Here is a 16,594-nt window from a genome sequence, read left to right as displayed (position 1 = left end):
CATTCTTTATAATCCTATTCTACAACAACAGCTGTTGCACTTTAAATTGCTTTCAAAAGCTCATTAACGTGACAACGTGTGACAACATGCCCCGGTTGACAGACGTGACAGGGATTAAAGGGACAGTTCACCTAAAGACGTCATCATTTCCTCTCCTTCGAGATGTTTCACATCTGTTTAAATGTGCTGAAAGATATTTGGAAGAATGATTCATTATAATCTGCTTATAACAGCGACATTTAAACAACACAATCTTCATTAGTGAGGAAGAGCGCGGCTCGTCTTCCTCGCGGGAAATGAAATCAGCGCGTGTCGGACACACATCAGACTCTATTATACGAGGCGTGTGCGCGCGCGTCAAAACGTGTTTAACTCCACGCGCTCGAGCGTGAAGACGTTCATGAAGTTCAGCAGGTGCGCGCGCACACGCCTCCTCCACTTCATTTAATATAAGATTTAAACAAACATTTTAATTTGACCAACTATGCTTTGTTTGATCAACTTACAGAAACTGATATATTAACAACTTTAGAACAGATTCTTTTTGCTTAACCGAACAGACAAAAGTTCATTTAATATTAAGAAGCATCTTGATTTATTGATAAACTATTGACACATTCATTTGTTAGTGGTCTATTAGTTCAACTGCATTCTCAAGGACATCATAAATGAAAACACTAGTTTAGCAGTCTTAGATTAGATTTACATTACAACTCTAACACAACCCTCAATTGTAACATATATCACATTTATTTATCGTTTAAAACATATGTTATTCTAGTTAAAAGTGCATTCATTGAATACTGTAAATTCATTTCTTCATTTATGCACATTTTATTCCAAGTATGCTGCATAGACACTAGACAGTATACATTGTACATTGTAGATGATTTTAACATCTGTCAGTAGTTGCATGTGAAGCTTTTAAAACAGACGGCTGGTGGCACATGAATCAAAACACACATCAATAAGCACTGGTCGGGTAAAACTGTGGAATAAGAGTTTTCCGTCGCAATAAAAAATGATGCAATATAGGCCTACATCACCAAATATAAATTAAAACATTATTTGCAACACATAATAAATCACAGTGAAATGTCCTAAATAATAAAAAAGAGAACGAAAGAAATATAAATAACTCGCAGTGTAGAAATGTGCCATCATTTCTGCTAATACAGTTTTACTTTTACTGTCATATGAAGATACACATCTGGAGAAATCAGATTAATATCAGGATCTGATGTTACGCAAGACAAACAAACCTGTCTATTACACTTCAATCCCTGTATTTATATTTCCATCAATGTTCATAGGAATCATGGAATGTAAATGATCCACACATAATGCCACAAAATAAAAATAATTCACACTAACGCTTGACAAAAGACTGTAACTAACTTGACCTAACAATAAACAATATAGTCATTTCAGCATTGATTCATCCTTGTTTAGGTAAATATATCAACATGTTAGTTCACTGAGCATACACTAATGTTAACATCTACAACTTACTTTATGTTCATTTCAGCATTTACTAAACATTTTGAAGTTGTAGATGTTAACATTAGCTAGTTAACATGTTGATATTAACCTAAACGAGCATTTACTAAACATTTTGAAGTTGTAGATGTTAACATTAGCTAGTTAACATGTTGATATTAACCTAAACGAAGATGAATAAATGCTGTAGAAGTATTGCTCATGTTAGCTAATGTCAACAAATAAAACCTTATTGTACTATCAGCCTCAAATTCTCTTTACCGTCATGCAGTTAAAGCATGCAGAAGTACAATAAAACAAAGAATGGTCCTAAAATAGCCCTCGTTTTATTAAGGCCAACAAAATAATCCTTTTTTTTTCAATTGATTTGATCGACTTGGCTGTAAATGTCTGGAATGAAACCCATAATGTTAGGTTGGACATGAACACTCCGTTTTGACATAGAACAAAGGCTGTGACACACATACTGTAATGTTAAACCAGATGTAAGTGATGTTTTGTGTAGTATTTGCTTGTGTATGATTCAGGGCCTCTTCTGCGGCGCTTCATATCTCGCGTTGTGCAAATGCAAACGTTACACAAACTGAAAACATTCAGGAGTCTGAAGACTGAAATCAAAAGTGGTTCGGGCGTCTCACTTCTGCGTCTGCGTCTGCATCTGCGTGTTCTGGGTGCGTGGATGGATGAAATGGACTGTAGCACGAGGGCGCTGTATTAGATTGTGATGTAATGCTGTCGTAGTTTAGCAACTAAAAACTCATGAGTGAGATTGTGTCTGGTGATCATCCCAACAATCTGAAACACAAACACATAGTTAAGTGAATCTTTCCTCGTCAGAGCTAAAGCAATAAAGTCACATGACTCTCTGCGGCGATCAAACGAACAGAACCTGGAGCACCAGCAGAGATGACTGTAGACAGTACACAGATCATGATACGCACACTTACAGCGACGTATAATAAAAGCACGGCACCCAACCCAGTTTTGTGCTGAGGTTCAGTCCTTATGGATCATCAGATGTTCACACACGCGACGTTCTCCACACAACGTTAAAAACTCACCTCTCCTACTGCATTCACCACAGGTACGTGTCTGAGACCCATCGTCCTGAAGAGATTAAACACCTGAGACACACGTGTGTTTGGAGACACGGTGTACGGACACGGGTTCATGTACGGAGTCACATCCTGAACACAAAGCGAGTGCATCACAAACAATACCACACACATGTGCACGCACGCGTGAAGAGGAGTGTGTGCTTTACCACAATCATGCGTGGATCGAGAAGGGCCAGATCAAGATCGTGGATGTCAGGGAATCGTGGGTAATCCTCCGTCATCTCTGAATGAGAGAGTCGTGGCTGAGAGGCACTCTACAGGACAGAGAGATCATGGACATACTGCTTTGAACTTCGTCAGCCAGAATGCAGGGTGGGACATCATCAGTGTTCATGGATCTATGATATTATAGGTTCATGTTTAGAATGTGAAGAAGTGAGGTGAGACGGACCGACTGGTTCTCAGCATAGCAGACGCCGCGGATCAGTAAATTGACCAGCTGTGAGCGCAGGATGAGCCCGTGAAAGGTCAGCGGGCGGAACCTCTCCTCCAAACTCCACTCCTCACTGGGAGACTGATCGGGGTTCAGGTTTGGATACGGCACATGTCTGAAAAAACACACGGCACAAATCACTCGTGCCACCATCAATAAAACATGACACATCATCATCATCATCATCACACACACACAAACAACAAAATGTGACAAAACAAATCATCCAATGCGACTTCAGGATTGAAGCCACAATCTGTAACTTTCGTTGCTATAAAGAAACGTACATAACAAATGAGTGTTGAAAGCCGTCTCATAAGTCCATTTACATTTATAAGTTGAGCTGTCGGCTCTGATTTCATGGGAAACGTCAGATTGACATCAAGTAATGTTTCAAATGACAGATCACAGCTTCAGGGAGACAATAAAGAGAAAAAGCATGTGTACCGATGTGATCTTTTGTTCAATAATGGTGACGAAATATGTAAGAAATCAATCTGAATAGAAGTAACTTTGATGATGTGTTTTGATGTCAGTAACGTGTGTCCGTGTCACTGGAGCTGACCTTCTGTCCAGCATCTGCTGAAGCATGTCCTGTCCCTCCTCTGCCGGCTCCTCGCTCGCCCGCTCATCACACACGTTACGCAGTTCACTAGACGGGTATGACTTCATAGACTGACACCTCCTCCTCTGCTCGCCCGCTCGGGTCAACACACTGCTCTTCTGAACACACACACATCTGTAGGTGAGTTCGCCTTTACTTATCTAACAAAAAATAAAAGACTTCATCCACAAGAAATTATGTGTTTGACACAACTCCAACATTCGCCTTTAGAGATTATGAAGCTGTGGATCTGAGCGTCTCCTTTGTAAAATGTGTCTGAACTGATCTCTAACTTCACTGGCTGCCCAGCAAATGCAAGAAGCGGTCTGTCAGCGCCACAGTGTGGTCAAAACAATGTTGTACAACCTTGAATTTGATGTTGTTGCTTATGAGGATGTTTCCCTTCATGAAGTCCTTCTCATTGTCTCGGTTCTCGGTGACCACAGGGAAGGCGTTGTTGACGGTGGTCCTCAGGATGCTCACCAGCGACTGAATGCGGGTGTGAGGATACACGTACGTCAGGTTGGGCTCCATGATGTCACTGGCGGTCAGTCTGACGAACCACACACATTCACCAGTCAACGGCACACATACAGTCAGTGAAGAAATGAGAAATGAAACAGCAGACCCATTTCCTAGACACAACGACACAGAATAAATGCAGAAATGATGTACTTGTCCATCTCTACTTCAGTTTCCCACTCCAGCAGCGGAACGCCTTTCAGATGGACGTGAATATCATAAATGCCCTTGTTGAAGAAATCTCCCGTCCATTTGGCCACCTGATCAGACACAACACAACAGCAGCGCGACCTGTGTTTGACCTTCAGAGAGTTCAATGATTCATCTCTCAGAACATTCATTTTCATCTCATACCATCAGTGTTATCATAATGGGCAGGCCATAAGTGATCTCATTGGTCGATTCGATCAGGATAACCGTCAGGCTGATTGTCATTCTGACCACGCCTCCCAGGAAGGCAGCTGCTCCAATCAAAGCAAAAGTCCCCGAATATATTTGCATATGAAAGTTTCTGCAATGAAACACATTTAAATGGCAAGACTTGTGATATCCATTTGCATGTAGATTTGACATGCGATACACGTTTCATCTGTAAATCATCATTTTGAGATTATTTTCTTGGTGGATCAACTTCTTGTTTGCATCATTCATGTGTGATGGGCACTTCAAACAACATCACGAACACATTGGGCGTAGAGGTGAATCTCACATTTTGAGGATGTTGGCCACCAAGCGTCCGAGTGAAGCTCCGCAGAGAAGAGACGGCACGAACAGACCGCTGGGGACGGACACGCCGTACGTCCAACAGCTCAGGAAGAAATACAGCACGAAGAACAGCGAGAGGGTGACCGGACTAAAGGTCGCTGTGAACCAGACACATTTAAGATCATTGCGCTTCAGAGTATACTTCTAGAAAAACGTTTCATTTCGATTGAGCAAAACCACAGTTAGCACACTTTCATTCTCTAAATGGGATTGGGACCACTAGATCAGCTGGCTATCTACATGCTGACATCAAATGTTGTAGAAGGAAATCCAACTTAGGTTTTTCATTTGAGCGTACTCTGGCGTTAAATACATTTAAATACAGTATATGTGACCCTGGATCACAAAACCAGTCTTAAGTAGCACAGGGACATTTTTAGTAAAAGCCAAAAATACATTGTGTGGGTCAAAATTATAGATTTTTCTTTTATGCCAAAAATCATTAGGATATTAAGTAAAGATCATGTTCCATAAAGATATTTTGTAAATTTTCAACCCAAAATATATAAAAACTTTATTTTTGTCAGTGGATGGCCTGCTACAGTGCCTCGGATTAACAACTTCAATGGCGATTTTCTCAATATTTAGATTTTTTGCACCCTTTACTTCCAGAGTTTTAAACTCTTGTATCTCCACTAGATATTGTCCCATCTTAACAACCCATCAATATCAATAAAAAGCTTAACTATTCAGCTTATGTGAAGGATCATAACGTGTCTGACCGTTCTGATGGAAGAGCTGATGGATGGCCACCTCCTGAGGGTTAAAGAACAGCGTGGCCATGTCATTATATGTGTCATTATAGCAGAAGAAGCGGCGGATGGTTGAGTTCACCTCCTACAAAACACACAAATCACACCAAAAGACAAAACATCCTTTTTTAAATGTCCATGAATCGGGGTGAACACGCTTTATCAGGAAAAAACGCAATTCATTAACTGTAGTTTAATTGAAACATTTTCACACGCAATTGAATTCACTTCACTCAGTTTAGTCGAATTAGGTGAAAGTCATCTATCAAACTGCATAACCTAATGTTGGACCCATGCCATTAATTCAACACAGTATTTTACTGCCATTCATTTTATTTAGTTGTTCAGCCGATACTGAGGAAGATTAAAACGTCTTTTTTAAGACAGAACAGAATACTTGTCTCATCTCGATTTATAATACAGGGGACTATCAGTGAATCTAATGCTGTATTGGTCCGTAATAAAAAGGCAAATTTAACACACAAAAACATGTGTGTGTGTGTGTGTGTGTAAGAAGTGTGAGAGAGATGTTGTCCTTCTGACCTGTGATGTTGTGTTGGTCATAGTGGAGACGAGATCTCGACACTCCCCGAGAGTCATTGAGGACATGAAGATGACAAGCGTGGTGACCATACACACCAGCAGACTCTCCAACACCCTAAAGATCACACAAACACCAGCACATACAATATCTACATGTACAAAAAGCACTTTTCACACAAAAGTTTCATTTCTGTGAATTATTAACCCTTGTGTGTGCTCTGTTACACCAGACTATATTTAAAAACACTACAATACCATGTGTTGTACAAACTTTAATGTCAACACATAAAGCCAAACAGATTGGGTTTAAACAAGATTGGTATTTAGTCTTGGAATTAGTGCATAGTCGTAGGAAGTAGTTTTAGACTGTGCATCCAAATGAATCTGTGAAATGGACCTGATGAATCTCGTGATATGAATCTGTGAAATGGACCTGAAGAATCTCGTGATATGAATCTGTGAAATGGACCTGATGAATCTCGTGATATGAATCTGTGAAATGGACCTGATGAATCTCGTGATATGAATCTGTGAAATGGACCTGATGAATCTCGTGATATGAATCTGTGAAATGGACCTGATGAATCTCGTGATATGAATCTGTGAAATGGACCTGATGAATCTCGTGCTATGAATCTGTGAAATGGACCTGATGAATCTCGTGCTATGAATCTGTGAAATGGACCTGATGAATCTCGTGCTATGAATCTGTGAAATGGACCTGATGAATCTCGTGCTATGAATCTGTGAAATGGACCTGATGAATCTCGTGCTATGAATCTGTGAAATGGACCTGATGAATCTCGTGCTATGAATCTGTGAAATGGACCTGATGAATCTCGTGCTATGAATCTGTGAAATGGACCTGATGAATCTCGTGATATGAATCTGTGAAATGGACCTGATGAATCTCGTGATATGAATCTGTGAAATGGACCTGATGAATCTCGTGATATGAATCTGTGAAATGGACCTGATGAATCTCGTGATATGAATCTGTGAAATGGACCTGATGAATCTCGTGCTATGAATCTGTGAAATGGACCTGATGAATCTCGTGCTATGAATCTGTGAAATGGACCTGATGAATCTCGTGCTATGAATCTGTGAAATGGACCTGATGAATCTCGTGATATGAATCTGTGAAATGGACCTGATGAATCTCGTGATATGAATCTGTGAAATGGACCTGATGAATCTCGTGATATGAATCTGTGAAATGGACCTGATGAATCTCGTGATATGAATCTGTGAAATGGACCTGATGAATCTCGTGATATGAATCTGTGAAATGGACCTGATGAATCTCGTGATATGAATCTCGTGATATGAATCTGTGAAATGGACCTGATAAATCTCGTGATATGAATCTGTGAAATGGACCTGATGAATCTCGTGATATGAATCTGTGAAATGGACCTGATGAATCTCGTGATATGAATCTGTGAAATGGACCTGATGAATCTCGTGATATGAATCTGTGAAATGGATCTGATGAATCTCGTGATATGAATCTGTAAAATGGACCTGATGAATCTTGCTTTGGGATGAACGTTTTTCATGCGGTATTTTGCGAGTCGTTTGTTGATGCAGTTGAAGAGAGCACCGAGCAGACCTCCTGCCACCCCCATCAACACAAAAAACGCCAAATCTACTGCTGTCCACAAATGGCACGTCTTATCTCCATCTGGACACTGCAGACAGAAGAGAAAAACATCACTTTCACATGAATTCATTGATGCAGGACAGGACTTTATCCATCATGATCTGATTGTCAGGAGTTCATGTAATACCAGATATCATCTACATAGCAATAAGTTTTGGTGTGTTGGGCTTCTTGCAGCACTGCAGAACGACTTAAAGCAGCGCATTCTGGTGTAGAAATGTTGTCGAGCCAGCACTGACACCATGTCGTGTGACAAATGCCATCAAAGCAGCACTATAGAACTTTTGCTCATGGTGATGAAAGTGAAAGTCCTTAAGTCAAACATGAAGTCAAACACACCTTTCACTTGAGGGTCACAGAGACGGTAAATTATGTAACCAATTAAGTTGTTGTGCATAAAACTAAACATCTGGAAAGAAAATTCAATCTGTTGAAGAATATGAAGCACTTTAGTTTTATACCTTAAACTCTCCAAAATTGAGCAGGCCGGGCAGCTGGAAGGACCCCCATTTACTGTAGTTAATCCCAGAACGAAAGAAGTTGAGTGTAAAAGTGGCAGACATGGAGCAGAAGAGCTGAAACACATCACGAGGGACATTTCTGATGAGTTCTGTGATTCTTTCTTCATGCTCTCCAAAAGGAGTGGATCAACAGCCCCACACATGTCCACGTACCACTTTCCATGTGAGGGCCTGGTTCCAGAAGGATGAGCCCTCCTCCAGACTGAAGAGCGTGCCACCTATAGGTGCTCCGAAAGCTGCCGCGACTCCGGCCGCCGCCCCCGCAGAGACGAAATCCCTCTTATCCCTGAAGATGTGAAAACAGAAATGCTTTTCTCCATGCACAAGAAAAACAAGCCACTGCTGATTAAAGAACGCAAACCACCAAATAGATCACAAGGAAAGCAAATAAAGAAATCAAATAAAATAAAAGGGCATTTATTACTGATTGTAATGTTCTCACATTGTCAGATTTGAGATTTCTAGAGCGTGCAGAAAAAATTATGTTATTTTGTCACTTCATAAAAGCTAGTACGACATGTATCCTGTCGTAAATAAATAACCCCTGACTGGTCTGACTTAGACGACGAGAGTGAGAGTGTTGTTTTGAGGGGTGCGAGACTCTTTAGTGTTCCACAATCGAAATCAAACAGATTTGACAAGAAGGCGACTCGCTGACGCTGATACACAATCCTTTCTGATGAAGGGCTTTGGCGGTTTGGTGCTCACCGGTCACTGCGGAAGAACGGAAAGGGAAAGCGGATCTTCTTAAAGGTGAGGCTCTGAAACTAAAAAGGCATAAACATGATTTCATATAAAACATAATTCAAACTCAAAGCACAGAAACATCCATCCACTCGAAACACGTGAGGACGATCGTCAGAATGAGAGAACTCATCAGTTCTCTAGACATCCGGTGAATCTGGTTAATCAGCACAAACAGATGTGTGTCCTGTCAGATGCTCTGAAGAATGAGACCGGACCACCTGCCTCCGACCAGCTGAAATCACGGTGAATGTATCTGACATGAAGTAAAAGTGGGACAAGCCCCCCTATAAGTTTCACCCCTACTTCCTGTTGTAACAGGAAGTGAGAAGAAAGCTGCACCCATCAGGCCATTTCATGGGATCTCAGCCAGTGGGCGTGTACCTGAGGAAGCCCTGCCCCCACGATCGCTCCACTGTGGATCATCGGTCCCTCTTTACCCACAAACAATCCTGAGATGAAAACGATACAGATCGTGAGGAAAACGGAAGCAAACATCCTTTTCGGTTGATTGACATGATTCTGTCATTCGTACCTCCGGCCACAGCAAACAAGACTCCTGTGACCTTACAAATGAAGGTCCGCAGGCGCACGATGCCGGGAATCTTCACACCGTTCAGGTAACTTTTAATCTCCGGGATACCAGACCCGGCCGCCACCGGCTGTGACATCACAAAAGAATTTTATGACACATTCAGAAAAGAAACACTAGACAAAGACACACGGCACTGAATCACACACACTACGTTAAAACTTTGAGATTCAATATTTAGACTCCACAAGATGATGAGGACTACAATTCAGTAAAACAACCAAAACCAATTTGGAAATTCATTTCATTCCTCGAGGTCAAGCTATAAATCATAAGGTGACACACGTGTGATGACATCATGTGTGTAAGGTGTCTGTGACGTTTACCTCAATGAGCACCAGAACACTGGAGATGAATATGAACATCATATTGAGAGCGAGCAGCTCCAGTAAAGACAGAGCCAGACATCCGTTCTCACTGCAATCTTCTACGGCTGAACAACACGTCAAGGATTATGGAGGAATTTCATGTTGTTTCGGATCATTGCTCTTCATTTTAAACACATTTGTATGACACCCTGCACAGCTGTGTTTCTGATGTTTGGTGAGATCGAGTCACTTTCTTGCCCCGTTACTGTCACCAAATCGTGTATGCTGAAACAGCGCAGAGAGCAAGACGACAAGTTTGGCCACAGTAAAAGAGAGAAGGAGGTAAAGAAGGGGAAACACCCCCTGAAACAGGTCATGATGACCAATGATGAGTCATGACATAAATGTGGTGGACGAGAGAAGGATTGATATGTGATATCAATAACCTGATTGGTTAAAGATGATGTTGCGTTGAGTCAGATGTGCTTTTGTCAGATGTCTTCTGAGCATCTCACTTTGTCGACTCCATCAATAAAGTTTTGACCTTTGGCACCTGGAAACTTTTTTCTGCAAGATTCTTTTGTAAAATTGTAAAAATGTTTGTAAAAATGCAAGATTCTTTAGCAATGTCAAAACTGATTCGCCACAACAGGATCTCACATGAAAAACACACGGCAAAATCACAGCACTCACTCACACACACAACACACAACACAAGACGACAAAAGATACATCGTCCAACCAAACTGAACTTCAGCTGTGTGAAGAGTCGCACAAAGAAGTCCACAACCAGGCCAGTCTGAAAGAAGAAAAGCACTTTTCACACTTACAGCATAAAATGATCAATTATAGATCTGCTTCAGATAAATTGATTATTACACGCCACTCTGGAATACTTGATTCTGATTGGCTATAGTCACGCCTACACAAATGAAATATAAATAAATATGCCTTTATCATAAATGAGATTATATTGACAGTGCAAACCAAATTGCGTGCTCCTCACCCAGCGGTTTATTCTGCAATAATAGTCAGCTGTAAATAATATTGAGAGTTTGGTTCCAAAATGAGATAAAAATCTAAAATCAGTTTTTTTTTATTGCGCATTCCATTTAATATCAATCAAACTGCAGTTGGTTTCTTTTGATTTAAGCCATAATAACTAAAAGAATACAGCTAACTAACACAATAAAAACATGAATTTGGAAAGTCTCATTTAGGAACCAAAAGTCTTCATACAGTGGGGCAAAAAAGTATTTAGTCAGCCACCAATTGTGCAGGTTCTCCCAGTTAAAAAGATGAGAGAGGCCTGTAATTTTCATCGTAGGTACACTTCAACTATGAGAGACAGATCCAGAAAATCACATTGTCTGATTTTTAAAGAATTTATTTGCAAATTATGGTGGAAAATAAGTATTTGGTCAATAACAAAAGTTCATCTCAATACTTTGTTATATACCCTTTGTTGGCAATGACAGAGGTCAAATGTTTTCTCTAAGTCTCCACAAGGTTTTTACACACTGTTGCTGTTCGTTTGACCCATTCCTCCATGCAGATCTCCTCTAGAGCAGTGATGTTTTGGGCAACACGGATTTTCAACTCCCTCCAAAGATTTTCTATGGGGTTGAGATCTGGAGACTGGCTAGGCCACTCCAGGACCTTGAAATGCTTCTTAAGAAGCCACTCCTTTGTTGCCCCGGCGGATCATTGTCATGCTGAAAGACCCAGCCACGTTTCATCTTCAATGCCCAAGCTGATGGAAGGAGGTCTTTACTCAAAATCTCACGATTCATGGCCCCATTCATTCTTTCCTTTACACGGATCAGTCGTCCTGGTCTCTTTGCAGAAAATCAGCCCCAAAGAATGATGTTTCCACCCCCATGCTTCACAGTAGGTACGGTGTTCTTTGGGTGCAACTCAGCATTCTTTCTCCTCCAAACACGACAAGTTGAGTTTTGACCAAAAAGTTATATTTTGGTTTCATCTGACCAAATGACATTCTCCCAATCCTCTGCTGGATCATCCAAATGCTCTCTAGCAAACTTCAGATGGGCCCGGACATGTACTGGCTTAAGCAGGGGGACACGTCTGACACTGCAGGATTTGATTCCCTGGTGGCGTAGTGTGCTACTGATGGTAGCCTTTGTTACTTTGGTCCCAGCTCTCTGCAGGTCGTTCACTAGGTCCCCCGTGTGCTTCCGTGATTTTTGCTCACCGTTCTTGTGATCATTTTGACCCCACGGGGTGAGATCTTGCATGAAGCTCCAGATCGAGGAAGATTATCAGTGGTCTTGTATGTCTTCCATTTTCTAATAATTGCTGCCACAGTTGATTTCTTTACACCAAGCTGCTAACCTATTGCAGATTCAGTCTTCCCAGCCTGGTGCAGGTCTACAATTTTGTTTCTGTGTCCTTTGACAGCTCTTTGGTCTTTGCCATGGCCATAGTGGAGTTTGGAATCTGACTGTTTGAGGTTGTGGACAGGTGTCTTTTATACTGATAACGAGTTCAAACAGGTGCCATTAATACGGGTAACGGGTGGAGGACAAAGGAGCCTCTTAAAGAAGAAGTTACAGATCTGTGAGAGCCAGAAATCTTGCTTTTTTTGTAGGTGACCAAATACTTATTTTCCACCATAATTTGCAAGTAAATTCTTTTAAATTCTTATTTTAAGTGGGAGAACTTGCACAATTGGTGGCTGACTAAATACCACAGTATATAGAGTACATATCCTAGGGCTGTCAAACGATTAATCCCATCCAGAATAACAGTTTGTGTTTACATAATATATCTCTGTGTACTGTGTGCATATTCATTTTGTATTTATAAACACACACATGAATATATTCAGGAAACATTTACATATTGTATATATTTATAAACACATACACATACATGCATATATTTAAGAACAATATTAACATTTATATATAATTTCAATTATTGGTAAATATTGATAAATGTATGTAAATACTTCCTAGATATGCATACATGAATGAGTTTATAGATGCAAAATGAATATCCACAGTTCACACATATATATATATATATATATACTACGTACTGTATATTAGGATGAATCGTTTGACAGCCCTAATACATCCTAATTAATACATAAACACATATAAAGCTGGCTTAAAAGTGCATACCAGTCCAGTTGATACTCCGATAGCAAAGACCAAAATCCACTTTATGGCTTCATGCTTTTCAGCTTTCTGTGAGAAGAACAGAGAGAATAAACGTATTCAGAAATATGATGAAATCTTTCAAATGTGATAAATGAACACATCACAACTTTTACCTTATTATCCAAACCCTCCAAAACCTCCAGATACGGCTCATTGATACAGCGGTCATAATCCAAACTCTGAAATGTGTTACACACCACAGATCTGAGGTCAGGTTTTAGTTCAATCTTTTCTTTTTTCATCGAAGTTTATGATTCACTGACCTCATAGTCTTTTCTGGGTAATATCTCATCATCATCGTCTTCCCTGGTTTCACCCAGTATCGTCTAACAAACATAAGACAGCACTGACATCAACACAGGACTTCAGAGAATGCGAGCAGATGCTTTACAGAATAAAGTCCCTCTGAGATTTCACAGCCTGACATGACACCAGACGATAGAAAGAGACTCATACAGACACATTTCACATCATTAAACCTGCAGCATGACACATATGAACAGAACACTACAACAGCCATTTCAACACAATGAGAATCACAAACTGGATAAAGATCACCAAACTGCTGACTAGGTAGGGAACTCACTTCAGTTGCTTTGAGACACAGTTAATAATACATCATCACAAGCTGTAAATGTTAAATTCAGCAGCCAGAGAAACCATCAGAAAGCATCACTGACACACACACACACACACACACTCACACTCACACACAGCATCAGCATCAGCAGACACACACACACACACAGCATCAGCATCACACACACATCATCAGCATCAGCATCACACACACACACACACACTGCATCAGCATCACACACACACAGCATCAGCATCAGCATCACACACACACACACACACACACACACACACTGCATCAGCATCACACACACACAGCATCAGCATCAGCATCACACACACACACACACACTGCATCAGCATCACACACACACAGCATCAGCATCACACACACACACACACACACACACACACACACACACACACACTGCATCAGCATCACACACACACAGCATCAGCATCAGCATCACACACACACACACACACTGCATCAGCATCACACACACACACACACACACACACACACACACAGCATCAGCATCAGCATCACACACACACACACACACTGCATCAGCATCACACACACACACACACACACACAGCATCAGCATCAGCATCACACACACACACACACTGCATCAGCATCACACACACACAGCATCAGCATCAGCATCACACACACACACACACACTGCATCAGCATCACACACACACACACAGCATCAGCATCAGCATCACACACACACACACACACACTGCATCAGCATCACACACACAGCATCAGCATCACACACACACACACACACTGCATCAGCATCACACACACACAGCATCAGCATCACACACACACACACACACACACACACACACACACACACACTGCATCAGCATCACACACACACAGCATCAGCATCAGCATCACACACACACAGCATCAGCATCAGCATCACACACACACACACACACACACACACACACACACACACACACACACACACACACACAGCATCACACACACAGCATCAGCATCACACACACACACACACACTGCATCAGCATCACACACACAGCATCAGCATCACACACACACACACACACACACACACTGCATCAGCATCACACACACACAGCATCAGCATCAGCATCACACACACACACACACACACACACACACACACACAGCATCAGCATCACACACACAGCATCAGCATCACACACACACACACACACACACACACTGCATCAGCATCACACACACACACACACACACACACACAGCATCAGCATCAGCATCACACACACACACACACACTGCATCAGCATCACACACACACACACACACACACACACAGCATCAGCATCAGCATCACACACACACACACACTGCATCAGCATCACACACACACAGCATCAGCATCAGCATCACACACACACACACACACTGCATCAGCATCACACACACACACACAGCATCAGCATCAGCATCACACACACACACACACACTGCATCAGCATCACACACACAGCATCAGCATCACACACACACACACACACTGCATCAGCATCACACACACACAGCATCAGCATCACACACACACACACACACACACACACACACACACACACACACTGCATCAGCATCACACACACACAGCATCAGCATCAGCATCACACACACACAGCATCAGCATCAGCATCACACACACACACACACACACACACACACACACACACACACACACACACAGCATCACACACACAGCATCAGCATCACACACACACACACACACTGCATCAGCATCACACACACAGCATCAGCATCACACACACACACACACACACACACACTGCATCAGCATCACACACACACAGCATCAGCATCAGCATCACACACACACACACACACACACACACACACACACACACAGCATCAGCATCACACACACAGCATCAGCATCACACACACACACACACACACACACTGCATCAGCATCACACACACACACACACACACACACTGCATCAGCATCACACACACACAGCATCAGCATCAGCATCACACACACACACACACACACACTGCATCAGCATCACACACACAGCATCAGCATCACGCATCAGCATCACACACACACACACACACACACACACACACAGCATCACACACACACACACACACACACACACACACACAGCATCAGCATCACACACACACACACACTGCATCAGCATCACACACACAGCATCAGCATCACGCATCAGCATCACACACACACACACACACACACACACACACACACACACACACACACACAGCATCAGCATCACACACACACACACACTGCATCAGCATCACACACACAGCATCAGCATCACGCATCAGCATCACACACACACACACACACACACACACAGATCATCAGCGCCGCATGCATGAGAAAACGGAGCACACAGTGAATAAGATCATACCAGCTCCTCTGGTGTTCTAGTTTCTCCTTCATTACAACAACACTGACAACACAAACAACCCCCACAGCACGCCATCTTCCACAACACAGGTCTCGCGTTGATCACATGACACGCGCTAAGGGATTCAAGCGTACAACAGCTGCGCATCTACAAACGCACGCACGGTGACTTCGAGCGCATAGGAACTGCGCAGCTTTAACGCATACTCATCAAACGTTGTGAAAAGTGGGAAGATTTGATTCTTTAGTTGACATGTCAGGCACTTTATCCTCAGTTCAGCAGAACGGTGA

The 16,594-nt window shown here is 42.0% G+C and overlaps 1 protein-coding gene across 2 annotated transcripts; it reads right to left on the bottom strand.

Annotated features, from left to right (window-relative positions):
• Positions 1 to 569: 569 nt before the first annotated feature.
• On the bottom strand, positions 570 to 16,415 carry clcn6 (chloride channel 6). 2 transcript variants are annotated; one of them, XM_079466860.1, is made up of 24 exons: positions 16,305 to 16,415; positions 13,520 to 13,582; positions 13,370 to 13,435; positions 13,218 to 13,283; positions 10,801 to 10,867; positions 10,087 to 10,193; positions 9,704 to 9,830; positions 9,553 to 9,620; positions 9,133 to 9,191; positions 8,578 to 8,710; positions 8,365 to 8,478; positions 7,765 to 7,931; positions 6,238 to 6,352; positions 5,665 to 5,779; positions 4,887 to 5,040; positions 4,532 to 4,688; positions 4,331 to 4,437; positions 4,022 to 4,208; positions 3,617 to 3,774; positions 3,010 to 3,166; positions 2,765 to 2,872; positions 2,562 to 2,687; positions 1,664 to 2,295; positions 570 to 1,591 (listed from the first exon to the last, which is right to left on the bottom strand). In XM_079466860.1, the coding sequence occupies exons 1-23, from the start codon at positions 16,377 to 16,379 to the stop codon at positions 2,215 to 2,217; spliced, it is 2,577 nt and encodes an 858-aa protein (XP_079322986.1). In that variant the 5' UTR covers positions 16,380 to 16,415; the 3' UTR covers positions 570 to 1,591; positions 1,664 to 2,214. The 2 variants fall into 2 exon arrangements, with proteins under 2 accessions (XP_079322986.1, XP_079322987.1); XM_079466861.1 differs by having other exon boundaries at positions 821 to 1,501; positions 1,650 to 2,295.
• Between the last annotated feature and the right edge of the window lie 179 nt (positions 16,416 to 16,594).

The sequence above is a fragment of the Barbatula barbatula genome (assembly GCF_947034865.1).
Source record: "Barbatula barbatula genome assembly, chromosome: 11".
Classification (NCBI taxonomy): Eukaryota; Metazoa; Chordata; class Actinopteri; order Cypriniformes; family Nemacheilidae; genus Barbatula; species Barbatula barbatula.
The sequence above is the reverse complement of the archived record's forward strand: the minus strand, read 5'-3'. Positions and strand labels throughout refer to the sequence as shown.

What these genes read in the sequence shown, in the direction of transcription:
- clcn6 (XM_079466860.1), bottom strand. Translation starts at nt 16,379, where the DNA reads ATGGCGTGCTGTGGGGGTTGTTTGTGTTGTCAGTGTTGTTGTAATGAA. An exon ending in TACCCAGAAAAGACTATGAG is followed by an intron (nt 13,436 to 13,519) that starts GTCAGTGAATCA and finishes AACACATTTCAG; the next exon opens with AGTTTGGATTATGACCGCTG. An exon ending in TCGATCCACGCATGATTGTG is followed by an intron (nt 2,688 to 2,764) that starts GTAAAGCACACA and finishes CTTTGTGTTCAG; the next exon opens with GATGTGACTCCGTACATGAA.